Source organism: Melanostigma gelatinosum, assembly GCF_949748355.1.
Source record: "Melanostigma gelatinosum genome assembly, chromosome: 13".
NCBI lineage: Eukaryota > Metazoa > Chordata > Actinopteri > Perciformes > Zoarcidae > Melanostigma > Melanostigma gelatinosum.
Window position 1 is genome coordinate 23,221,054 of NC_136646.1, and position 26,159 is coordinate 23,247,212.

The 26,159-nt window shown below is 47.0% G+C and overlaps 2 protein-coding genes across 6 annotated transcripts; one reads left to right on the plus strand and one right to left on the minus strand.

Moving 5' to 3' along the window:
* Nucleotides 1-5,881: 5,881 nt before the first annotated feature.
* On the plus strand, nt 5,882-8,149 carry b9d1 (B9 protein domain 1). 2 transcript variants are annotated; one of them, XM_079282156.1, is made up of 7 exons: nt 5,882-6,057; nt 6,138-6,206; nt 6,342-6,453; nt 6,550-6,646; nt 6,792-6,854; nt 7,251-7,318; nt 7,674-8,149. In XM_079282156.1, the coding sequence occupies exons 1-7, from the start codon at nt 5,995-5,997 to the stop codon at nt 7,829-7,831; spliced, it is 630 nt and encodes a 209-aa protein (XP_079138282.1). In that variant the 5' UTR covers nt 5,882-5,994; the 3' UTR covers nt 7,832-8,149. The 2 variants fall into 2 exon arrangements, with proteins under 2 accessions (XP_079138282.1, XP_079138283.1); XM_079282157.1 differs by lacking the exon at nt 6,792-6,854.
* Nucleotides 8,145-25,849, minus strand: epn2 (epsin 2). Of its 4 annotated transcripts, none has more exons than XM_079282153.1 (10): nt 25,699-25,849; nt 19,567-20,294; nt 18,801-18,955; nt 15,103-15,215; nt 14,843-14,947; nt 14,338-14,458; nt 13,754-13,906; nt 13,340-13,369; nt 11,908-12,120; nt 8,145-11,579 (listed from the first exon to the last, which is right to left on the minus strand). In XM_079282153.1, the coding sequence occupies exons 2-10, from the start codon at nt 19,995-19,997 to the stop codon at nt 11,281-11,283; spliced, it is 1,620 nt and encodes a 539-aa protein (XP_079138279.1). In that variant the 5' UTR covers nt 19,998-20,294; nt 25,699-25,849; the 3' UTR covers nt 8,145-11,280. The 4 variants fall into 4 exon arrangements, with proteins under 4 accessions (XP_079138279.1, XP_079138277.1, XP_079138278.1 ...); XM_079282151.1 differs by having other exon boundaries at nt 13,277-13,369; XM_079282152.1 differs by lacking the exon at nt 25,699-25,849 and adding an exon at nt 24,490-24,536 and having other exon boundaries at nt 13,277-13,369.
* Between the last annotated feature and the right edge of the window lie 310 nt (nt 25,850-26,159).

Here is a 26,159-nt window from a genome sequence, read left to right on the forward strand (position 1 = left end):
ATCTACCAAAAATAAGAGTCCTGATGCCGGATGTGTGTCTTTTCTAAATTGTTCAGATCTCCTGAGCCGTGGATGGAATGGTGTCTTTACATACACGCAATACTGCCCGAGTGTACTCCAGTTATGACTTCAAGCCGATAAGGACGGAGCTAGCGAAGCTCTAAATAATACATCAAAGTTGGTGATCATTACACTGCACCAATGCAGTGTGGTAGGATTCTATCAGACCTTCGCGGAGCACCGCAGAGAAAGCTTTGTTCCTCGATCAGCCACATCACAAGAGGACGAGTCTTGCAAAGAAGACCGAGTTTGACAGCAGAGTTTATAAAATAACTTCAGCATGAACAAGGATCGGTGCTTGTAAAGAGCCAGAGCAGATTCATTATGTACATTAAACCAATGTGACGCATGTACACACGCTCCCATCTGACAGGCTGCAGCAGATCAAAAGCTCCCCCTGCTTTTCCCCGATTCCTCTGAAGCAGAGCCACCAGCATGACGACTTATTGCTCCAGCACCTCAGTAGACCAGGCTGAGCTTAAAGACTCAGTCCGGTGATGAATGTACAAATAACCTCCCCTCTGAGTTCTTCAAACCTATCTCTCTGTCGTTCTCTGTTCCCCTCCTCTGCTGCGGGATAAAATCCTTGATGGTGTTCCTAAAAAAACAACTAAAAGAAATATAGCTTCCTCCTTTAACTGCCCCCCCTCTCTCGGTGAAGGCCTGTGGAGGTTACAGTGTGCGTGGCGGCCTGCGGGCAGGAGAAGCTCTCAGAGCAGGAAGAGGAGGTCGATGCTGCCCGGGAAACGTCGGTGCCTCTCTCACCAGCCGCGTACTCGCCGAGCCCTTAATAGCTGATTTTTAACGTCCGCTTAATGCATATTGAGATTTGTGGTGAAGCAGGGCGGCCTGGTGATTAGAAGATGGACGTTGTTTTATCCACTCAAGAAGCAAAGACGACTATCGATGGGTTTCCTGTTTACTAACAATCAAGGATGAGAGTGCAGCTGAGGGGAGAAAACTCATTTCCACTCAGTCTCGACAGCTCATATGTGGAATGGACTTTCAGTGTCCCGTCGGGAAACAATGAAACTTGTTGGGAAAAAAAACTTTGGGGGAAATGAAGGCTCTGACTCGCAAACACGCCACATATTCCAGTGAGAAATGGCAGCTTGGAGCAGTGACAACAACAACAGAGTGCACAAAGTCAGTGAGAAATAACCCCATCAAAGCAGTTCATACTTCAGGTTTCTGTGGATTAAACAAGATATAACGTGCTGATTTGGGAGATTTAAGGTGGCAGGCGGATCTGGTTACAGGCTAGCTGTTTCCAGCCTTCATGCTAAGCTAAGCTAGCTGCCTGCTGGCTGTAGATTCATATTTAGTTGTCATATATTACATCGGTATTGATCTTTTCATCCAACTCTCTGCAAATAAGTAATGTGTGCTCATTTCCCAAAATGTCGAACGCATTCCTTTAAAAGGCTGACACGTGTTGACTTGAGAGCGAATGAAGTCGGGTCTTTTCTGGAGAAGCGTCCAACGATCACGACAGTCTAAACAAGACCAGCCTGGTGCTGGACAGATGGGCCCCTGGGAGCCAAGAGGACTCTGAGGGATCGAGAGGCAGAGAGACATGTTTAAAAATATGATGTGGAGTTTTGGTGGCTCTCCCAGAGGGAAAGAGAGATTCAAACTGGGCCAGAGACCACACACACACACACACACACACACACACACACACACACACACACACACACGACTGTATTCAACCCAATAGAAAGCCGTCCAGGTTAGGCAGACAAGAAGACGACTTGGACAAGAAACTTCTGCAGACAGTTCAGCAAGAAACAGAGAGAGAGACAAAGGCAGACAGAGAGAGAGAGAGAGAGAGAGAGAGAGAGAGACAGACAGAGACAGAGATGGAGAGAGAGAGAGACACAGAGAGAGAGAGAGAGACAGAGAGACAGAGAGAGAGAGAGAGACACAGAGCGAGAGAGAGACAGAGAGAGAGAGAGACAGAGAGAGAGAGAGAGAGAGAGAGAGAGAGAGAGAGAGAGAGAGAGAGAGAGAGAGAGAGACAGAGAGACAGAGACAGAGACAGAGAGAGAGACAGAGAGAGAGACAGAGAGAGAGAGAGAGAGACACAGAGAGAGAGAGAGAGAGAGAGAGACAGAGAGAGAGAGAGAGAGACGGAGAGACAGAGAGAGACAGAGAGAGAGAGACAGAGAGACAGAGAGACAGAGAGACAGAGAGACAGAGAGAGACAGAGAGAGAGAGAGACAGAGACAGAGAGAGAGAGACGGAGAGAGACAGAGAGAGAGAGAGACAGAGACAGAGAGAGAGAGACAGAGAGAGAGACAGAGAGAGAGAGACGGAGAGAGAGACAGAGAGAGAGAGACGGAGAGAGAGACTCCACAGAGGAGACAGCCAGAGGACCAGCTCATTAAACTGAGTGTGAAGGGTTGCAGCAGACAGTTGGTTTTTTTTACGAGACAGGCTGAATGTCTCAACTGTTGCAGGTGTCATTACACAGATAGTTGTCCCCGGAGACCGGCTGCTGTGGAATTAAAAGGACCACTGCGATAGAAGTGGAGTTTAGTTCGGTCGTGTATTTCTAAAGCTAGAAAAGAGAAACAGCATGTTGGTATCAGCAGCAATGCGATGCTCAGGGACTATTTCTGCTCATCATAATTCCTTCTGCCGCTGCGATCATAGACCGTATATAAGAAGTGGACGTAGTTTGTTGTTTGTGGACTGATGTTTTGAAGCCTCCAGTTCAGCGATTTGGCCGTCGCCATCTTTCTTTTTGCAACCAACGAACGAAAGTGTCCATATTAGGACTGTGGAGGAGTGGCGTAGAGAAGTCGTGTACAGCTCTGCAACGGCAGCAACCTGTCAATCACTGTAAGCCCCGCCCTAAAGCATCCCCTGCTTTATGGTCTGTGTGACTCTAAATGGACCATAATGTACTAAATGAACATCATGCTGTATTGAAGAAGACTTGAAACTAGAGACTGAGACATAAACTCATGTTTACAATGTTTACTGAGGTAATAAATCAAGAGAGAAGTGGAGTCATTTTCTCATAGACCAGAGGAGTCGCCCCCTGGTGGTCACTAGAGCGAATGCAGGTTTAAGACACTTCCGCATCGGCTTCCCTTGTCAGAACCGGAGGTTGCCGCCTGGCTGCAACCAGTTTAGTAATGCAGTGTGATAGTGGGCCGGCACGCACAATACCAGAGCTATGAAACTGAAGCAGCTAAAGGAGATTCAGCCTTCAGTCATTTGATCATTTCCACCCAACAGATAAAACAAAGCGAAAAGGAGCGTGAGCAAAGTCTCAATCAAGTGCAGTCCTGAGAGTCACACCTCCTTTTCTGCCAGTTTACAAACAGACTAATAGTTTTGTTAAAAACGCTTTCCGTACTTCATCTGACGCTTCTTCCGCGTCCCTAATGTTGTTATTTATTCCCCAGCTGACTCCGTCTGCAGGTTAAGTGTCGGGTTTTTCTCTTAGGAGCACAGATCTGTGAACCAGTGGTCACGACCATTAACCTCCATCAGCTCATCTCACTTCTAGCGAGCCTATTCTGTGTGTGTGTGTGTGTGTGTGTGTGTGTGTGTGTGTGTGTGTGTGTGTGTGTGTGTGTCCAGCCATTTGTAAACTAGATGAATATGACTCACAGAGTGATACTTGTCATACTTAATGTCTTGTGACTCTGTGTATGAGCGGAGTATGTGTTCTTGGTGAATCACTTACCCAGGGGACACCTGTGAAGGACACTTCAACGAGACGTCTTCTCCGAGAAGCCGCCGCCTCCAGCACAACGAGATCATTATGAGCTCTGTGACAGAGGAAATAATATCTCCATAAGAATAACATCATGTAGGACACATGTAGTGTCTCTTTCAATCACACAGGGAGCTGTGAAGGGCACTGAAGTGTGTTCTCATGTTCAGTAATTAAGAAAGAATCCCGTTAAGGGTTTTCTGCCTCCCATAGAAGCTTCCAGACAGGAAAAATAAGATGTAACATTTGACAGGATGACGCCTGATTTGTGGGCTTCTGTTTGGAAACAAGTTTTCATGATTTGTGTGAGTTTTCAGGCGAAAAAAAGTCCAGAGAAGATGAGATCCCAGATGACCGCTTTTGGACCGGCCGCTCTCGAGCGGCTTTAAATGGGCCGTGAGTCGTGAGGCGGTCCGACTCTAAATCAGGCGTTTGGCAGAGAGAAGCAGGGCCACGGAGGCGGAAGAGGGAACTAAAAAGGGGGTCAGAAAGAGAGGGGGGGAGGAAAAAAAGAGGGACAGGAAGGACGTGGGAGGAGGAGATGAGACGAGTGAATGAGAAGGAGATAAGAGAGGAATAAAGAGGGAGGAATGTTACAATGTTAAATTGAGGAGACGGGGAGTCGTTGGCGAGGAGGAGGAGGATGAGAAGAAGAGAAAATAGCCAGGACGTTGGGGAGAAAGAGGCGGGAGATGCTGGCGAGGAGGAAAAAAAAGAAAAAGGGAGGCGAGTGAAGATGAAAACGGGACGGGGGGATTGGGGGAGAGAGGTGGAGAAACAAAAAGACACTAAATTGGCAGGTGGAGAGGAAGGGAAGGGGAGGGGCCGGTGAAGTGCTGGGAGGGAGAGAGGGAGATGGTGGGATGGAGATGAAAAGTGACGGGGTGGTAGTGGAGGGGGGGGGGGGGGGGGGGGAGGAAAGAGATGAGAGAGAGGGGGGGGGGAGCTGAGGGAGTCAAAGGGGGCAAAAGGAGGAGATGGAGGAGGGAGTAAAGAATCAGTGAGAGGAGGAGAAGTATCATAATCACACTTATTATAGAATATTTACATGAATATCTCTGAGACACTGAGACTTTACGATGGCTGGATGTTGGTGGCCTGTTTATTCATAATACTAATACGTCTTTTCTTCCCTGACTTTATTGTGGAAGGAGGGGACGAGTCAAGATGGGAGAGACGGGGCTAAAAAAATAATAACATCACAAGCTTTGAGGAATCAAATGAGCAGCGTTAAAAAAGATGGAGGACGGAAAGATAGCTGCTGCCAGACGTAATAGGGGGGGGGTAATTATCAGGTCACAAATCAGGTCACAAAGATGTCTCAAAGATACTGTGGGTATAATGTGGTGGGGGAATATGAAAACACCAACTCTTACTGGTTCTCCTCAATGGTTCACAGCATTGGACAGAGTTATACTGCAAAGTTGTTATAGTATCCAAAGTACATCTCGTTTATTTAACTTTATTTTAATTATTGAGTCTGGTTATTTTGGGGACTTGAGGATATGTGTAGCTTCAAGTGTCATACTAGTGAAGATAGTGATTACTTGCAAATCAAAATGTTATGTCATCTTTATAAATTCAAAACTTTGTATGATAACATGAATGAGTTGCATGTACAATGTGACATAAGCAGCAAAGAGACTGTCAACAGTAAAGAAAGTGCCTTATTTTCAGTGTTAGCTAACTGTTACCTCTCCAATCATTGCATGACAGAACACCTCAACGTAAGGTCTACTTACGGTGTTGTTTCTGAAGCTTTCAACCACATTTCGTGGACTTCTTCAGAGGGCGGAGTTGCGCCGTTGTCAGGCAATTTGATTAATAAAGAGCTCGTCATCACGTTTCTATCTGAAGTCACGTTGGTTTTGATTTAAGTAGCCATCTGTAACAATGATGTTCACCGTGTAGACGTTAGCTTCCGGTCCAGGTGGAGGCATCATTTGCTTCAGGTACGACTGAACCCTGAACAGCGGGGGTTGTGGTTCACTTGCTACACTGTTGCCATCTTGTGGATTACATCGCTAACCGCTTCAGCGCTTTCCGTTCGATATGAGCCTCGCAGGGAGCCGTAGGGAGCTGCAGCCGTCGCCCTAGCAACAGATAGGGTTTGGGTTGTTTGCTGTCAGGATTCTTATGAACTGAGTTCAATTTGCTCCATAAAGACAACTTAAATCTTCAGGTTGCCGACGGAAGCCGTGATGGCTACGAGCAACCCGTCCGTGTTTCTTCTAACCGTTAACGGACAGATTGAGGGAGCAAACGTGAGTGTTAGCCTAGCAGCTAATTTAGCCTAGCCTAGCAGCTAATTCCAACCATATAAAGGCATTGTTTTTTGTTTCAGTTTCCAGAGTACGACAACTTGTACTGCAAATATTGTTTTGTCTACGGACACGACTGGGCCCCCACCTCGGTGAGTAGAGGCTTCTTCTTAATTTTGTCCAGACAACACAGAACTTTTTCCCACATGCATACAATCTTTTTAAATAACAGTTAACTCCATGTCTGGCCACCATCCTCTTACTCCTGTGACTCTGTTTCTCTGCAGGGGTTGGAGGAAGGCATCACTCAAATCACATGTAAAGGCAGTCAGTCTTCACACAAGTTAATATGGAACTTCCCACTGGAGACAACGTTTAAGAGCACTAACCCCTCTGGATGTGAGACACAAACACACACACACACACGTACATACCACACAGAAATCATATGTATAGATTACACTCTGAATATATGACTTCACTTTTATTCCCCAGGGCCTCAGCTGGTGGTGAGTGTGTACGGTCCAGATGTGTTTGGTAACGACGTGGTCAGAGGCTATGGAGCCACACACATCCCCTTCACACCTGGACAGTCAGTATTACCGTCACCACTTATCTTTATCTTCTTTTTTTAATGGACGCCTAACCAAGGCACACATTTGATTCGGACTAGTGTTGCATTAACGTGACTCTTGTTTACTGTCCGTTTGAGAAGAATCTGTCATTTTATGTCTCAGACACACACGGACCATCCCCATGTTTGTCCCTGAGCCCACATGGAGACTTCAGAAATTCACGAGGTACGATGTGTGGACAATCGTGTGTTTGTGTTCACTTTTCTAGTTTCTATCACAGCAGCTGATGAGTTGTGCTGCTGCTGGGGGGAAGCAGCCGGTATCTGAGCATTGGCAAATATTTACTGAGTCTTACTCAGGATTCAGTCTTAGTTCTGCACATCGGTGATACACACACACACAAAAAGGTATTCACGGCTCCTTTCAACTCCCACCAACACAGTAGGCTATTAGAGGCACCGGTGCACATCTGGACCTTTTGGATTTGCAATTTAGATATCGACATTGGGAGCAGATGTATTTGATCTGTGAAAGTGTTAAAAGTTGATGTGGGATGCACTCTTCCTAGTTGTACTCACACAAACCGTAACACTACAGGACTAACACTTCTCTCTCGTGTAGCTGGCTGTTGGGGCGGCGGCCTGAGTATACAGACCCTAAAGTAGTGGCCCAGGGAGAAGGCAGAGAAGGTTTGTTGTGCATTTCTCCATCTGTATTTATTATTTTTACATTAAGTGTTCAAACAGTAGAGCTCGGCTCCTCGGAGAAACGCATGTTCGAACAAGCTCCTTGAAGCAGACATTTCTAAAATGAGTCACTCATAAGTAGATGGGTTACTTTTAAGCTAATTTGGACCAGTATTATAGAAACACCTGTAGCGGTGGTCTGAAAGCAGAGACGTGCTCCAATAAATAGCTGTAGTTAATGGAATGTATATATCTGCTACAAAGAGTACTAACAGTACATTATCAGGTTCAAATTGTTTCTATCTTTTCACGTAGTGAAATAAACGTTAACTTGTCCTACTTTCTTGGTGTGTTGCAGTGACGCGGGTTCGTTCCCAGGGCTTCGTCACCGTCTCCTTCCACATCATCACTAAAGACATGAAGAAGCTGGGCTACGACACCGGACCATCGAGTTCTGCCAACACACCGTCCGCCACATCTGGCTGGTCGACGGCGGAACAACCGCACATCATGTAATAACACGAGACTGCTAAGAGACCGCACATCGTGTAGTAACACAAGAGACAAATAAGTGGTGCATTTTTGGATGTTTAGCCACCAATCAGAACACAGTGAGTCCATTAACAAGTTTGTTTTTAGCCAAAATAAATGTATTTGAATGAGATTTCATTTAATGTCTTTTCAGATGTCTGTTTTACTCTATTTTGTACTTTTTCAAATAAATACACTACCTCTGACTTGTTCGTGTTTGAATGCATTGAGCCTTGTACATTGTCGGGAAAATGCGCTTCACAGGAATACACGCACGCAGACACCGGAGTGACGGCGCTGAAGTGATACACATTTTATTTTTGCAGCTAGTCGTCCTCGTCGCGCTGCGTTCGGTTGTTTAGATGCCGTTAAAATACCACGGTGACTTTTCCTACAAAAACCCATTACACAGAATAATAAGGTATACAGAGGAACAGTATGTTACAATAGTACAAATGATAAATTATATTATACAGTTATAATGCCAACAGGTTGAGCACGTATCCGATAAAAAACAAAAGCAAAGCAGCCTGCTCCCAGTACTATGAGAAGGGTAAATAGACAGACATGGAAAAGGTTAAAGGAGGCTGTTTATGCATATAAAGACAGTTAGTCCTCTTGATAAAAGCATAGTGAATACATAGTAACACAGAGGAGCTCGCTACACACAGCCCACATGTTCACTGCACCATAGCCACCACTGTGAAGCTGCTGCCGGGGATCGAGAGACAAAGTGTTCCTCTGCCGTGACGTCGGACCGTTCTCAGGAGTGCTGAACTTAAAGACAGGAAAGTTCTCTTTTGTTGTTTCATTGCAGCCGTAGCGACCTTTTTCACAACCGCTGCAGTAACGTTTAAAAGGTCAGGCCGCAGTGAAATCAAGGCCGGTGAGAGTGACACGTCTCAGCTAGAATATCATAGGAGCATTTCAATAAACAAGACTTTATTAGCAAAACACATCAAGTCTTCTCATGATTTGTTTTTTTACTTTTTCAACTCCCAAATTTTGCATATATTTAGTCGAGATTAAAAACGTTTGCTGGTCTGCAAGGAAGTGTCACATCCATTCATTCAGGACCCCCAAGCACAGAAGTCCCCACCACCACCCTCAGCATCCTCGTCCTCTTTTAAAAGCATACACACGGGTGGAGCTGCCCCTCCTTTTGCCTGAGAGAAATGAAGGTCGGTGTTCAGTGGAAACACCAAAAGGGTCCTGCGGTGTCGCTATCATACCACAGCAGACCAGGAGGGGGCGCCAACTCACCAAAAGAAACAAAAACACCTTCCACAGTAATAACACTGGCAGTGATATCAACAGAACCGGAGAGAAGGAGTACAAGTGACCTAAAGAGGAGAAGTGTCGCAATTCATCACATATCAACCCACTTCTTTTTTTCTTTTTTTTCTTTCAACAAATAGAAGACACGGAGACGCTCGGCTCGTAGTCGGTAAATGTGCCGATATTCAGCCAACAGTAACACTTTCTTACACAAACTCCTGAACAAACTGTAAAATAGCTCTGAAATATAAAATGTTATAACAATGAATCCATAAACAGAAAAATAAACGTCAGTGAAGTGTGACCCTACTGTTCAAACCCTCAGAAATCAGTCGCTGGGACTTTGGTAACAGTTGTGCTTCTAAGAGAAGAGTTACATAAGCTACCCATAGGGTGAACAAAACAAACTACAATGACAGAAGTCAAGAGAGAGAATGAAGATGATACACGGCTCCGCTAGTACACAGCTCCAAAAACTCTGAAAGGCTCTGCTATGGATTTACATCCACGAGAAAATAACAAGAAAAATGATCTGCTGTTTGCTGCGGGACTCCCTGTGCTATCAACAGACCCATCCTGGAACAACCCCGTGTGTGTGTGTGTGTGTGTGTGTGTGTGTGTGTGTGTGTGTGTGTGTGTGTGTCCGTCCACCAGGTGATGTTCTTGTGGGTAGATTAGCAGTAAATCCACTCGGGAGGTAAACTCTCTTCAGGATGCCGAGTGGCTGACATGCTCTTTAAAACCCTCCTTGATATGTGGTTGCACACACACACACACACACACACACCACATGTGAGCGCACAAACACACACACAAGGCTGCAGATGTCTACGTTACCCCCCCAGTTTTGACTTAAATCTTCAGAAACTACACTTTTCTAAGTTTCCACTTCACTGAGTGAGAAATGGAAGAAAACAAACCGTGCTCATTAAATGTACACTTGGAAGCTAAACGTATCTCTCATGCAAACTGTGCACACACACACGCCCCACCCTCTTCCCTTTGATCCTAGAAACAAACTAAAAATAGAAAAAAAAAACTGTCCCATGATGCCTCACTGCATCCATATGTTCAGATGGCAAAATACTGAAGCCATCACAGCTCGTCTTTTTCTTTAAAACACACACTGGGGGAGATTTAGTGACAGTTACATTAACATGTGGCTGTTAGTATCCGAGCAGTAACAGTACACCTACGTGTGAGCGCACACGCACACACAAAAACAATTGTGGTTACGCATCTTTTCAAACCCCCCTAGGACAAGTGTTCATTGTTAGTCCCGTGACCCTGGAGGTCAAAGTTCACGTGGAGGGTCGGGGGGGGGGGGCAGGAAGTGACCAGGCGAGAGTTGTGACCGAGTGGTACCTAAAGACGAGGCAGTGTGTGGTGTGGGCCTCCCTCCCTTAGCTAAGGTGTAACGGTGAGCCCAACAGTCGCAGACAGAAGACGGAAAAAAAAGACAAAAAGTTGTGCAAAATCCCTGCTTAGTCTCTCTCTCTCTCTCACACACACACACACGCACACACACACACACACGCACACCAGTGTGTATAAGTAAAACCCACTGGAATATACACAGTGTAAAAGTACTGAGATGTGCACACATAGACTCACAGACTCTCTCTCACACACACACACACACACACACACCGGCTGACAGGGCTTATAAAAGATTAGCTCAAGTGAAGAGATAAGATCCTGGCGTTAGTATGGTCAGGACTGTCTCGTCACTCCACCACAGAAGAAGAAAAAGAGCAATCCTAAGGGAAGAGGAGGTGAGTGACCACGAGAGGACAAGGGGGGGGGGGGGGGGACTGGCTCTTGTCCCACCTCTGTGGAAAAACCTGTAAACACCACGGCTACTCTGAGTCTGAAGACATCAACATCATCGTCGGATCAGTATGGAACACACGGGACTAGGCAGCTTGTAGCACTGACACAAAGAGACGGGGGAGGGAGGAGTAGAGGAGTGTGTTAAGGTGGGGGGGTCAGGCTGGGACTACGACCTGGCTGGGAGTTGGTTATGAAGGGATAAATGGGATAAGACATCTCCTTGTTCATTTTGAAGCTTCTTAAGGAGCCAAAGTGAAAGAGCGACAGAGAGAGAGGGGGAGGAGGGGTTACTCTGGGGCAAGTCGTCCCCCAGTCACCCCCCCTCACAAAAGGAAAGGGTTGGTGGTTCCGCCGGGCGCCCCGGCCTGGGGTGGCATGCTCATCAGGGGCTGTGGGATGGACATGGAGGACGGGATCGTATTCATCCCAACGCCTCCGATCCCCATTCCGGGCATGGAGCGGGCCATGCCCGCGACGGGCTGAGCCGGCACCGAGGAGACGGGCTCCACCAAGCCGAAGCCGGAGGGCATGGGGCTGACCCGCATCTGGTTGAGGGTGGGGGGTGCTGGCTGGGTCACTTGGAAGGGGTTGGCGTGGGCTGCTGGAGCCGGAGCAGAGCCGCCTGAACAAAAAGGAAGACGGCTGGAGTCACTGAGCTCAGAGGACTTTGTTAGCGTTCAGCAACAAACAGTTTAAACACGGTGCTACTGACATTTTATGACTTCAGCTATGACTCATCGCTCTGCCCTCACAGTTCACCGGTGTAGACGGGGCCGGCTAAATGATTCAGCATTGAACTACGTGGACGGGCGTGTTCACGCCTGAACGGCCACATCTCTCGGCTCAGCGACTACACCTCCAGGCTCAGCTCACTCTTCCGTCTAATCAGCTCGATTAACCCGTGTGTTGTGCCGTTTGTACGTTAACATGAAATAACTTATTCCTCCCACCTGTTGAAGCTAAGAACGGGTTGACGACGGGCGGCGGCTGGGCTGGTTTGGTCACCAGAGAGTCCAGATTGACCAGAGCCGCATTGGGACCCAGGAAGGACTCTGGAGTCTTCCTGGTCGGGTTCGTGATGCCGGACATGGACATGGAGCCGGGCAGCGGGTCGAAGAGGTCCAGGCTGCCGCTGCTGGTGAGACTGGCCACGCCCCCGTCGCCTGGGAAAACAAACAGCAGTTGTGTTGATGAAAAACTGCTACTGAACGTCTCTTTGGGGAACAAAAACACAACGCTGAGGCATCAGGAAGAGAATGTTTATCTTCTGACTCAAGGCTGCTGTGAGAAAGGATTGTTTATATTTGTGACAATGAAACTAAGGACACATGTTGCATTCTAAGAGGTCAAATAGACTATTCCTATTCTTGCTTTGAGTACTCGCTCACTCGTCACCGGCTGCTACGTGAGCGACCACACTAAGCTGGGTTGATGCAGTAAAATGATCAGAAGAAGCTTCTATGTGAGGACGTTTAGAGGCAGACAGCCCGTCGGTTTGTTTCTTTACAGCAGTGGAGACGTTCATTAATGCACTCGCACACGAGCACGCCAGCAGCAACATACACAGGAGGAAATGTCAAAGAGGAAAACTGTCTTCTCAGAACAGAACAGCAGAGCAGAGCCTGAGGAAGGCTCATGATCAGAGCAGACAGGCCTGGTGTGTATCAGAGCCCGGTACATCCTGCAGATCCAGGCCGATTCAAACAGCCGCTGGAGTCCGTGTGCTCTTCACACCGTGTGGGGACTGTGTTTGTGTTCCCTCTCACCTTGTCCGTGGCGGTATCAGAGGTGTTTGTGTTGAGGTGGAGCAAAGGTTAAGACGCCAATGTCCCCCTCCCACACCCACAGACAGCATGACCACATGGTTACAACAAAACGCACTCGAGACCAGAACCACACCGTTCACTGGAACCCTCTCACACACCAACCTGAATGGAGTGCGAATGATGTATTTTAGATTATCTGTTGCTGGTTCAGATGACAGCAGATCTAAACAGGATTCCATGAACTGGATGGCACCGGTCTAATAATGCATTTAGCCACAAAAACATAAAAGCTGCTCCCATTTCACCACAGTGATAGAGGACCAGACCAGACCGGAGCAAACAGAGATTCTTTCCACCATTTGATACGATTACAGCAACATTTGATCGCATTTTTGCTCCGGCCTGGTGATGCTTACATAAAAAGACAAGACACGCGTGTGTGTGTGTGTGTCTGTGCCCCCGCAGAGATAATGTATCTGCAGACAGGCGGCATCATTTCAGACACCGACAACACAGACTCTGTCATTAGAGAGACGAAGACAAGGGTGAGTACCAGTGGGGACAGAGGAGGAAGAGCGCAGGCTGTCAAACTCTGAGAAGTCCTCTTTAGACGTACCGTTGGATGCATTGAACAGGTCAAAGCTACCTGGAAGGGGACAACGCGCACGCACACACGCACACACACACACACACACACACACACACACACACACAACAGATGGAAACACAACACACAAGTATGAATGAGTATGGATAATTGGGTAAACTTATGGAGAGAAATAACCACAATAAGCAAGTGAAAGCATGGAGATGTGCGGAAGCATTTGTGGCTGCGTTTGTCCCTTTTAACATTGCAAGTGTTCGAGACACGAGTCAGCTGTTTATTGGACTGAGAACTCAAAGAGTGCAAACGTCCATGAATACTCAAATCTCCAAATATCTTTCAGACTCAAAAACCTAATTCGCAGACAGACTCAGTGGCCAAACAGAGGTCCAGCTGTCTGGTGGATGTAGTGAATGTCCTGGTCACCTGGGTTGGAAGTCCTAGGGCGGGTGGCTGCGGAGGCCCAGGGGTCGGCGGAAGGAGTGGAGTTGGATGCCCAGGGATCACTGCTCTTCATGGGAGGGACAGAAGGAGTGGCCCCCCACGGGTCCACTGGGGCTGCTGGCTTAGGTGCAGACCCTGGGGACAGTTTCACAGTGGGGGGGGGGGGGTCAGACGACGCATGCAGGACGTAAGGGTGGTAGAGGAAGAAGAAGAGGAGTGACTAGAATAAGATAAGTGGTTCAAAAACTACTGCTCATCTATCCTTCATTTTCCTTCCAACATTTACGTATCCACACCCTCCTTTCTCCGTCTCCCACACTCCATTCCTTCACTCCCTCCTTCCTCTAACACCCCCCCCCCCTCCCTTGCAGTAATGCTGCTGAGCCAGTGGAGCAGCATTCCTACTTAACAAAGAGTCACAGTCCTGTGAGCTGCAGGTGGAGAGCAGAAAAACAGACTCTTCACACGAATACTTCTCAACGACCAAAGTCAGTGTTTAGATATCGTGTCATGTGATCATCCCCAGTGCAGAGTGCATGTGTGTGTGTGTGTGTGTGTGTGTATACCGTAAGACTGCCAGGGGTCCTTTGGTGCGGCGGCGGCCCCGGCTCGGGCCCCCGCGCCCCAGGGGTCAGCAGTGGCACCAGGCTCTGGGACGTTCATCAGATCCATCAGAGAGGACTGAGGCTAGAAGAGAGACGGAGAGTGACCAAGAGACATAAAGAAGAACAAAGCCGGCAGACAGAAGAGGAAGAAGACGAAGGGGACGAGTTAGGATAGAGAGGGAGAAGATGAGGAGGAAAATCGTCTGTTGTGCCGCCATTATCCTGTTCAAGCACACGTGATGGTCGTTACAACATGAGCCGTAACTTTCGCTCCGAGCGCCCTCAAACTCCGGCCAGCCGGCTATTCGGCCAGAATAATGAAGAGTAAACGAGCTAGTGTGCTGCCAGCTTCGTTACTGCTCGTGAAGCAGCAGACAGTTTCAGGCCGACAAATAGAGGATGTGGAGAGACCGTGATAACGGAACCACTGAGTCGCTCTGGTCTCAATGTTCCTGTGTGTCTTTACCTCTCTCTTCTTCTTGGCCAGTTTTGCTGATTCTGGACCTCCTTTCTTACTCTCCTCCAAGGCCATCTGTAGTCGCAGGTCGTCCCCTCTGCGTATGCGCTCCTCCTAAACACCCACAGAGCAGTCGGCATGAAGCAACACTCACAAAAGATCATGACAGGCAGCGGCTTCAGCGTTTCGGTGTTTCTGCGTGTCGGTGTTTCTGCGTGTCGGTGTTTCTGTGTGTCGGTGTTTCTGCGTCCGTGTGTTGGTGTTCGTACCTGATCTGCGGCCTCTCGGCTCATGGCCAGAGCCAGCTGCAGCTGCAGCTCCTCCTCTCCGCTGGTCTGGGGTCTGGCCTGCTCCAGTTCTGAGCCCGCGTTGGGGGACGTGGCTGACGAGACACATTCAGAAACGCATGTTAACATCGCCGCCACAAAATGAGACTCCATCGCACACTGTGAGAAATACAGCTGTGCTGAAAAACTCGGGATGGAAATGTGTTAATACTCCAAAAGCAAGCTCTGGTGGGAACATTTAAATCTTACAAAGAGTAAACATTTGGACTGTATAGAAAACAGAGTGTGTGTGTGTGATTAGAGGCCTTCTGTGAGCCTATAAGGGCCGACAGGTCCATTCAGCTTATTGGATTAGACCAGGCCATGTGGCAGGGCAAGAAAACAATCTGGTCAGGAGAAAGACGCCAGCAGTTGAGGTTCATTAAGAGTTTGGAAAGTCGAAGTGTGACCATGCGTCTTTGAGTTTGGAAAGACCTTAATGTTGTTCTGGTTCTCTTATTTAAATAATAAACACGTTTCTCTCTAGCTGGCCCCACATATACGTTTCTTTGCGTCTCTGACCAGTCATGACGGGGACGCCGCCACGCTGACCTCGTGTGTAACGTTACATCCAACGGGTAGAGAAAGACACATGAGCAGCCCTTCAGCAGAGACAAACAACAACAGTGACACAGATGTGACTCGGGGAAACACTCATGGTTAGTTTCACTATTTGACACAATTAACTTTGACGAACATCCTCCTGCCCTCTCAGGAAGTACACGTCACATCAGCAGTTCTCTACAAACAATACAGAGTCACTTCAAATCAGATGTTTCCATGATGAGGCAATGCTACAAATTCTTTGTGAAAGGGAACATTTCCTTTCAGTTAAAAGGCTCGGCCTTCCTCGAAATGTCTGCCAACTAAATACTTCATCATTTGGGGATATGCATGTTTAATAACATACTGAGTCTATTATGTGATGATTAAGCAGAAGCATTACAGCATCATTTCTGCATTTCTCAATATTTAATTCACTGCTTCTGTCTTGCAGCTCCGGCCTCAGATCTGAGTGGGTCTCCTCTCCTCCCTCCTTGACTCCTTGCTCACTTCTTATCTGCTTTCCTGCCATACTCGTGTCTCCAAAACTCTGTGTCCAGACTGTGTGTCTCCGGGGGAAAGTGAGCGGAGGAACAAGGGGTGAAGGTGTGTTTGGTTAGCTGGTGGGACGGCTACATGTCTGCCCTAAATAGAGAGTGAACCCAGTGGTACTGAAGCCTACACAGAGACAACGCAACTCAAATCATATCGTAGTCAGTGACAGCAAACCGGTCTCAGCCTCAGTCCTTAGCAAGGCACCAAATGTGTCCCACTGCACCGTTTAGCAGCAGAAGGTCCATTCATTCACTCATCTGACACAAAGTAGGGCTGGACGATGTGGCCATCTTGTTATTACGACATGTATATCTTCAGTTGATCGATGTCAATTATCAGGATGTATTAAATAATAATCATGCGTTACAGTTTTAAGAGTATTCTCCTTAGGACAGAATAGCCCTACGACATAGTGTTGTCTTTCTTACACAGGTGCCAATACCTTCCATTAATATGTCTGATCAATGCATTACATTCTTCTATCAAAAGGAATATTTTGAGCTCTTTTTGAATCTCTTCAAAAACAACTGCAAAGCTAAAGAGCGCTCCAACAACAGTTTTTCAACCACTAAGTCAAAACCAACACGACAACACGCGGCACAAAACCTTTTAGAAGAGTCAGAAAGACAAATAAACTGAACTCAAAGCCAACTACAACACAGCAGTTTGTCGCCCAGCACTGTGGGAATGGACCATATATGGATAATCACAATGTCTGGCCATTCCTCACCTGCCTGCTCGTAGGAAAACGCATTTTAAAAGTTCTTTCTTCTACGGTTTGCTGCGACCGTGTGAGTCGGCAGTTTGGTCCAGTTGTTTGTGTTTTCATCTTAAATCAGTCTGCTGCTACGTTTAAACTTGAGCTCACAGAACTTAAAGCGAAGACTGATGAGCACTAGTGTCAGCTGTGCTGGAGCTATGTGGTGATTATGCCAGACACAAGAATGACGTGAAACCTGATGAGGAAGGCAGGTTCTTAAATGGGCTTTCTCATATTCTTCAAACACTTTTAGGACATTTTGTGTTAAACTGTGAAAATGTACATTTCCCCCGACCTTTGTGGGAAGCTCCTCCTGCAGGAAAGCACCGGCAGGAAGATGAGAGACGACTGAACTAAACACATCTCCTGTATGTGTACACACACACACACACTCACACACACACAATCAACGTGTTCATTTGGAGGAACTGAACTGCTGAACATTCGTTCAACTCATGCTGATCTTTACAAGCAATTAACTATTTGAATGTTTACACAAAATAAACGTGATCACTGAACTAGAAAGAAAGAGAAAAGGCTGATTTCACTCCTCGCCGTAGCATATGTTCAGGGTCTGTCAACGCACAGAGGCACAGAGGTGTGTGTGTGATGAAACATTGATATAAGTATTTAATAACTAAATGTAATCACATGGCTGTGAATGAGGACACGGTAAGGCCTCGATCCAGCACATATCAGATGCTTTGGGGGCTGATGGGGGATATTCGAGGTGAACACCGTTCATTCACACCCCGTCCGGACAACAATACTGGAAAAAGAGTTTGACTGGAATCCCAAAAATCCCCCGCTGGAAACACCCACATCGGCGAGCCCCCCGCCTCGCTCCCATTGGCCCATATCTCCTTCAGTTTTCTCAAGTGATGACTCAGCAGCTGGAGCTCCCGCCTCTGAGCCACAAACACAACGCACATGAAGGAATGTGATGAACACACACTCCGTGCAACACGTAGGATCCACGCTGGCTGAACCACACACACACACACACACACACGACTGGGGGGGGTCAGAGGATGAAAAGGATAAGGCGCCGAGGTTCACTCTTTCATTTAAACTTCTCCATTCTTCCCCTCTGTCCCTCGACACGTTACCCACTTCCTGACCCGGATTTCTGTTTCTTTTCAGCTCCTCCCTCCCTTCATGTGAACTTTTATTCTGTTTGAATGAGCTGGAAGAAACGAGCACCGGGAGACACTCAAGAGCAGAAAGAGGAGTGAAGACTTATCCACACTGAAGATATGTTCTTCAAATGCACATTACTTCTGCTGATTAGACTGATAAGCATTCATGAACGAAGAACAGACATGTCTTCTCCGATCCCTCCTTTATCAGTGGACGGTCAGTCTGGTTTCCATGTCATGGATCTCTTCTTCATCTGTCCATGTCTGTCCCTCACCGTGTCTCTGGACGAGTGAGCGTATCATTGAAAAGAGGAGCCGATTCCTCCGTCATGTGGATGATAGAAGCTGGAGGAGGCGGGGGGGGGGGGGGGTGACTCTGCTTCCTCTTCTGTCTGTCTCTGTGTGTGAGTGTGTGTGAGTGTGTGTGTGTGTGTGTGTGTGTGTGTGTGTGCTGAGGAATGCAGCCCTACTGCGGGACTGCAAGCCAGAGACAGAACAGGGGGAGGGGCAGGTTTTTCAGGATGTAGGCCAAAGTTACACCAACTGGGAGACAATACAGTATAATGGGATATTCTGTAGGACATATGGAGCTTAAACATATGCAATGAGCTCTGTGTGTGTGTGTGTACTAAGATAATACTCACAGCCGTGGTAGGAGGCGGGTGAGCCCTCCGACCTGCCGTACTCTTCACTGTAGGAGGTGGAGAGGTTGGGCTGAGACGAGCCTCGGCCAAAACCCATCTGACTGCTCCCTGTGGACACCTGGGCCATTCGCTCTTTGGTCTTCAACGCCTGAGACCTGGTAGGACCGAAAAATATAATGGCATATGATCAGTCATCTTGACTCAAGTCAAGGTTCTTATCATCGTTAGAGTGACGTCCAAAAGCACAACATAAAGCACGAGGTTGAACAAAGGGCAACTAGTCTACGGAGACCTAGAATGAAAAATAATGAGATGAAGTCAATTTCCAAAAAACACCCCGAGAACGGAGCTTTTAAATAGTTTCCAGTTCTAAAAAGAGTAGAAGCATTCATTACAATTCTACATGCTGCCAAACAAACGAGGAAGCCACCCCCCCCCCTTTAGGCATAATGTGGAAACGATGCAATGCTCTGATTTTAAATCAGAAAAAGACAGATGGATAAACAAAAAGCCAAACAAAATAAAAGTAGGAGATCATTGCATGTCTCATCTTATTCACTTTCTAACATCAGTTATTCAGCAACATCTTCAAGTGCAGGAGAGGAAGTGGTGCCCGGGTCTGGCGTGGTTTGGTCAAAATTGACATCAATAAATTATCATTCAGGCCACTCGCTCCCTGCGTGTGTGCACGATGTTGGACGGCGGCGTCGTTAACCGGCCCAACCCCAACATGCATAAACACAAGGCGACACATCTGTTCTCTTACCGCTCTCCTTTGAGGCGCTCCTCGTCTTTCAGGAGGACCACCAGCTGCTTGCTCTTCTCCCGGACGTTGATGCCCTGGTCTTTGCCGTCCCGGTCGATGTACTGGAAGTCCTTCAGGGTCTGGATGGCGAAGATGTTCTCCTTGCACTGCAGCGCCACGCGCTCTGAGCCCGTCTTGATCAGGTAGTCGAGCAGCGTGAGCGCCTTGTAGACGTGGCGCCAGTTCTTGCCGTGGTCGTTGAGCCGCTTCCAGATCATGCTCATGATCTCGCTGAAGGCGACCACGTTGTAGGTGAGGTCGGCGATCTCGGACATGAGCGAGGACGACGGGCCCCACGGGTCGTTGGAGGTGGCCTCCCGGACTTTCTTCTCGGCGTCGGAGTAGTTGTTCACCATGTTCTTCATCTGCCGGCGGATGGTGGAGCTCGGCATGGTGGCGGTGAGGATGGAGCAGAGCTAGGACGTTTTGGGTGGAGAGGCTGACACACACAGAGGGTGTGAATGTGTGTGTGCTTCAGGGGAAGCTTGTGCTATGTGCGCCCGTGTCCTTTCTCAAGGCACGGCGGTGGCGGAGTGTGTGTGTGTAAATCTTCTAGTGTACAGGTGTGTGTGTGCTTGTTTATGAGGCTTCTCCAGGCCAGTGCAGTGTTCCTGAGTCCTCCAGAACGGCGTCTGTTAAAACCATCTCCACACACACAGTGCTGGCTGCACACATGACCGCGCCATCACCTGGGACAGACAGACAGACAACAGGTTAGTGGCAGGAAGAGGAGAAGAAGGGGACATTTTGGGGGAAAGGGAACAGAAGAACAGCAGCCAAACTGAAAGAGCAAACGCTTCCTTGTTAGAGTGCCCACATGTGAATATGCCAACATCTTAGTATTCCTTTTAGCACTGCGATAACATCACAAACCCAACTCAACTAATTCCTTTCCCCGAGTAGTCACTGTTGAAGAAACGACACTACTTTTCATTCGTGAGACATTGCAGAAAAAAATCAAATTATATTTTAGACGCTGTTTTGACCTACCACGAACACATCTGGCAACATCACGGGTCGAATCAGATTTACTTTGTTAAACGTGTTTTTGTAATCCTGATTTCCACCTAAACAATAAGAAGATTCATTTGTATTTATAGGAGCAGCTGCAGTGCCTTCCTTTTAGAAACTAGGCAAAACAAGATGTTTCATACTTTCATGCTGAGATAAGTCGTTTCCATTGAGCCGGCCTCCTCATTATGCAGGGCCACGGTGTTGTGACCAAGAACTGTGTTTCCACTTCTGTGTTCTCGCTTGAGTTTACAGTAACCTGACTCATTTGCTAATGAAGTGTGTGTGGCTGTAACGTTGTGTATGTTGGGTGGGCTTGAAATAGAAGAACGAAAACGCTCACAGAAAACGCAAGAATAGTGGGAACCAATTAGAAGATCCATGCCAGGAAAAGCGGCTAAATGATAATCAATAATGCACAATCTATTTTAAGAAGGTACGACCAGTGTCTCACAGGATGATAGTGTCCTGGTCACAGTGTTTCACTGCATCACAAAGGTCTACCTACAGGGACCCGATGCTTTTTAATAACTAGCTTCAAAGGATGTTTTGTTGTTGTCGGCTTTGTGGATAAATGCCCCAAATTTAAGGCTGCTCTGATCGATCGGCCACCGACAGTTATCTGAGGATATTTATTCTAAATAGTTTGATCCGTGGTCTCTATTAGTGTTGTCCAAAATATCGATAGGAGCCGAATCGAAGTTTGTGTAAAAAGGGAACACGTCAGGCCAGCATGCATCTAAAACAAGAGAGCGCGGAATATGTCGTACATGTTGCCTTCCAATAAATAGATTGATTTGAGCATCATTCTCCAACACGTTACATGTTAATGAGGCTTTTTCTCCGCTCTTTACCATCAGCGCAGTGTTCGTACGGTAGGCCGGTATTCCTGTGAGGGAAGCCAGAACAATGAGTACCAACGTGTTTCCACCTTCTGGTGGGTGGCAGAGGAGACGAACCATTTCCAGTCTGAAGATGACTACAGGAGGGAGTGATGACTCCTCTGTCCTGTTTCTAACAGCCCAGCTGTTCATCACTTCCTGACACACACACACACACACACACACACACACACACACACACACACACACACACACGTATGGAAAGTGTGTGAAGACACACAGCTGTGTGCTTACTTGCAACTTGCTAACTATATGCAAAAAGTCACTTTAGTGTGTGAACTTAAGTTATGGAACCTTTAATGCGCCTTCTGTTTACTAAGTAGTGTCTTTATTGTGTTTATGTGTTCGAGCTGCTTGGAAGGAAAAGCCGATTCCAACGAAGTAGGATCTTGTAAAACGGTTTCAGATGCAAACAGACCACAGAAGGATGTCCTCGGCTTGATCATTCAGACAGATTATTACATTGATTTATCCACACATTTCCTGAGGGTTACGCCCCCCCCCCTCACTGTCAGTCACCACATTGGCATCAACTGCAAACTTACTAAATTGTATTTGAAAAGTCGTTCTGGTAATAAATAGCAGCTCAGATGTTCCTCTGGGGAGACCCAGGATGACTTATTCAGTAATCTCATCCGTGCACCGAGCGTGCACCGACATGCCTCACAACCTAATGCCTCCACCAACAGAGGGGGAGTGTTACAACTGATCAGCAGTCTGTGCAGGACTCTGTGTTCAATGCAACAGTTCAAATGTTTCACTCTGAAAAGAAGTAAGATTGTACTTTTACCGATGCGTTGGCAGGAGTTTGTCTCCTGCCTAGCAATGCCATGGAAAGGCAGCTGGGGGGGGGGGGGGGGGGGTGAGTGTATGTGTCGGGTGGGGGGCAACTTGGCACATCCCCTAAATTTACTAAACGCAAATGAAATGTGAGTCCTTTGGAGCATGAACACCCCCCACGAAAGGTTCCCTCCTCACCCTGCATCCTCATGAATGCAGCTCAGACCTAATGACACATCTGCTGCTATAATCACCTATTCACCAATGGCAGACACGAGGAAGAGAGGAGAGTCTGTCTTGTCCATCCCATCCCAGCCCCCCCTCACACACACACACACACACACCTCCTTCACACCCCGGAAAACAACCGCCACCACAAGACACCACTGGCCCGCCTTCCTTCAACCCGTCTGTGCTTCTATCACTCGGAGCGCCAAGGCACAGGTTCATTATGTCTGAGAGTCATTCTTGTCAAATATCCATAATGCCTCGTTATTGGTAGAATTGAGGGATAACCATTCAAATCCATCAGTTTAGGGTCGACTTCTTGCAGCTTCAGATGAACACACGCCTATTAAGCTATCCACGGCCACCCTTTGGGTCTCTGTCTGTCTGTCTGTCTGTCTGTCAGACACACATGATGGCGGTTGAAGAAAATTTGAGCAGAAATGAACACTGGTTAAATAACGACATCGACTCATTCCAGTCCTCTTCCCCTCATTTATAATAATACTCTTTACAGCTTAATCAGTGGTCCTGCTCATGAATTATACTTGTAGATATTTTGGCAATAAATGCAATCCTGGAGTGCTTCACACTGGCTTTCATTCAACATTATGGATTTACACGACATCCTCCACCAGCATCAGCAGAAACCCGACGGTGCCCACACAGAAAAGTTGGGCTCAGTCAGAAGTCAGCCAGTGTTATTCTGAATGTGTAAGAGAAGAGAAACTACCTCGGAAACATACGTCATCACCAAACATCAAGCACGTAATCTGCTCAGTGGATTAAGACAACACAACTACGTGCACCAGAACATGCAAAGTCAGAACATTCAAACTAAGCCCAACGGTGGAACCAACCAAAGAAGATTACATTATCATCAGATCTGTGCCTCTCTGGCAATGGATTTTAGCCTCAACAAAAAGCAATACAATCGCATGTTGTGATGTTTACAATTCAAAAAAGAACTTTAAAAGTAAAAAATATATATGGCCGATTACTGCAAAGAAAGGTGATCTAAAAAGGTGTACAAAACACATTATTATTTTCAGCATATAATGAATGCATGGCACAGACCATGTAATGTTGTGGTGTTGCTGCTTATCAACAGGTGGAATCCCTTGCTTAACTGTCAATCAATTCCTTTCGGCAGATGTATTTACAACAAAACCCGATCTGCAGGATTGTTATTGGGGCGGATCGCAGCGTTTTCCCCGCTCGTACTTGTATAAAGCGCTGGAACCTCACAGTGAGGTGAACGAATGACCGACGCATGAACTGCAGAGCACACAAACAGTCGATGATATGACCGTCAGAAACTATACAAAAACACTCATCATATCAGGGTCTGTGGCTGAGCAGAGGACTCTCAGCAGCTGCTGTTGTGCTGGTTTCAAAGTGCTGCCAGTATAGAAAAAATGTAAAAGAGACTGAGAAAGAGAAAGCGACGCCATGACATACAGGAGTTTGTCAAACACCCCAAACACGAGGACACAACAAGTCAGGCCTACTCCGCGTGTGCATGCGCCGGTATCTGGGTGTGTCTTGGCTAAACATAAGCATTAAGGGTTGAGCAGCAGCACACTGAGAACAGGTCTACCTTGCCAGGCCCACACAACAAGAGTAAAGCTGATCTGTCTGGAGATAGAAGGCTTGCACAACAAGGTGACAATATCTTTGTGTGTGTGTGTGTCTGTGAGAAAGAGAGGGATAAGGAAGCATGTGCAACAGCGTGACATCAAGTTATCCAGCCAATTCCTTCACCATCCACTTCTATTGAGCTCCATTTGAGTGTAACCACCAGCAAACTATGCCAGTGATTAATCCTCAAGCACTCAGCTACTCTGGGATTAAGTTCCTTTAAGCCAAACTAACAATCATATCAACTCCGAGAAAATAAAAGAACACGTCTTCCAAAACGTCTTTAAGTGACTGTGAGAGGACGGTTATGATGAGGAAAAGACACCTTCTGGATGGGCACGTCACCACTGTCTTTTGTCTCCTCCCTGACTGCCTAGGAGACAAAGACAAGTCAAGGAAAGGGAGGACGGTGAGGATGTATCTGTCACCTTCTGTGACTGACAGACCATCCTGACAATAGACAAAGGCCACGTGTATACGAGCTCAGTGCGGCTCTGAATGCAAAGCTAACATCTTAACACCACTATACTACTCCGAGGTTATACGCGATAAAATGCATACACCCTACCACTGATCAGTGTCTGTCAGTAGAGGGTTTGAGCCTGCCTACGAGTAAACAGACAGCGCCCACACTGGGGAGAATTTCCCTAAAAATCTCAATAAGTAGAAGGACGTCAAGTTTGAGCCGCTTGTATGATCTCATTGAGCAGTCTCCACCTTCACATCATGTTATATTGACAAAAGGAAATAATTCAGTTGCTCCTCAAAAACAAAAGAACAAATCACGGCGTTTCATTGAATTGATGCGATTGATAGCGCGTGAGCTAAAGTAGCTTTAGCTAACATTGGTGAGGTTTTGAATTGCGAAATAATGTACTGGGTGTAGTAGAGATCTAAGTTTGCGCACGTCACTTTAATACATCTACTACTTGCTACCAACAGTTGCCGCTGACGTTAGCAAGTTGAGTGCAAACTTGCGGCAAAGAAGTTGTCATTAGCTAGCTAACATAAGCTAGCGAACAACGTTAACTTGCTTACGTTGATTTAGTTTTAGTTGAGTTCGGGCGGTTGGAAAAGTGTACAACCCAACTTATAAAGTGTGTTTTTATTGCATTTTATGTACCACTTGGTTATGTCTCTGATTTTGATATTTGCGCTCCCAAATACAACCGCTGACTAAAAGTTAATTTCTGATACGAGATGAAAACTCGTATCCAAAAAGTTGGATCAAGGCTAGCAAAGCTTATGTTGGGATAGCCAGTGGCAGACAAATACAACAGGAAAATTCAACTGTTGAATTCGAAGCTTGCCATTTATTAGAGCCACAGCTTAGATACGCAACTATTCCGGTCGGCTCCCAAAACGTATTTTCAGTGCTAAAACGGCCAACTAGCATGCTAAGCTAGTTAGCTAGTTAGCGGTCCTTTAAGCTAGCAGCCGAGACGGGTGCTCGGTGGAGACATCACTGGATTAACAGGACATCCATGGAAAAACAAAACAACTCGTCTGTCTTTGAAAGCCGACGTTAACTTACCATATCTTTCGGGCTAACGTTACGTGGGGTTCAACTGTTAATCCAGCGGTACAAACACATACACGAGGTCTCCAAGGGGGGGGGGGGGACAAATCAAGACAAGAGTACTTATTTTTTGGCGTTGAGGGAGCTTGTTGCGCCTCCGCCTATAGCTAAGTGCTGCTAATGCTAAGCCAGCTACAGCCAGGCTACACGTATCTCCTCCTCCTCCAGAACATGGCGGGCAGAGCGGGAGGGAGGGGGGGGCGTGAAGGGTGTGACCAAGGCGGGCAGAAAGACCAAAACGATGCCTTGTCATGTCACTCATTAAGTCATAAATGGACATTTACAGCAACAGATCAAGAGTCAGCATCATGATAATTCACATATTTGATCCCAAGTTGTAACAGTGCATGCAACAGGGTGGGCCCTAGTTGTGGGAGAGTGAGTTTATAAAATATATCACAGTGCTGGTGGTTGAC

Coding starts and splice junctions, on each gene's coding strand:
- b9d1 (XM_079282156.1), top strand. CDS start 5,995: ATGGCTACGAGCAACCCGTCCGTGTTTCTTCTAACCGTTAACGGACAG. Junction 6,454..6,549: donor GAGCACTAACCCCTCTGGAT/GTGAGACACAAA, acceptor TTTATTCCCCAG/GGCCTCAGCTGGTGGTGAGT. Junction 7,319..7,673: donor CCAGGGAGAAGGCAGAGAAG/GTTTGTTGTGCA, acceptor GGTGTGTTGCAG/TGACGCGGGTTCGTTCCCAG.
- epn2 (XM_079282151.1), bottom strand. CDS start 19,997: ATGCCGAGCTCCACCATCCGCCGGCAGATGAAGAACATGGTGAACAAC. Junction 13,370..13,753: donor CCCTAGGACTTCCAACCCAG/GTGACCAGGACA, acceptor GTCCCCTTCCAG/GTAGCTTTGACCTGTTCAAT. Junction 11,580..11,907: donor CCCGTTCTTAGCTTCAACAG/GTGGGAGGAATA, acceptor CTTTTTGTTCAG/GCGGCTCTGCTCCGGCTCCA.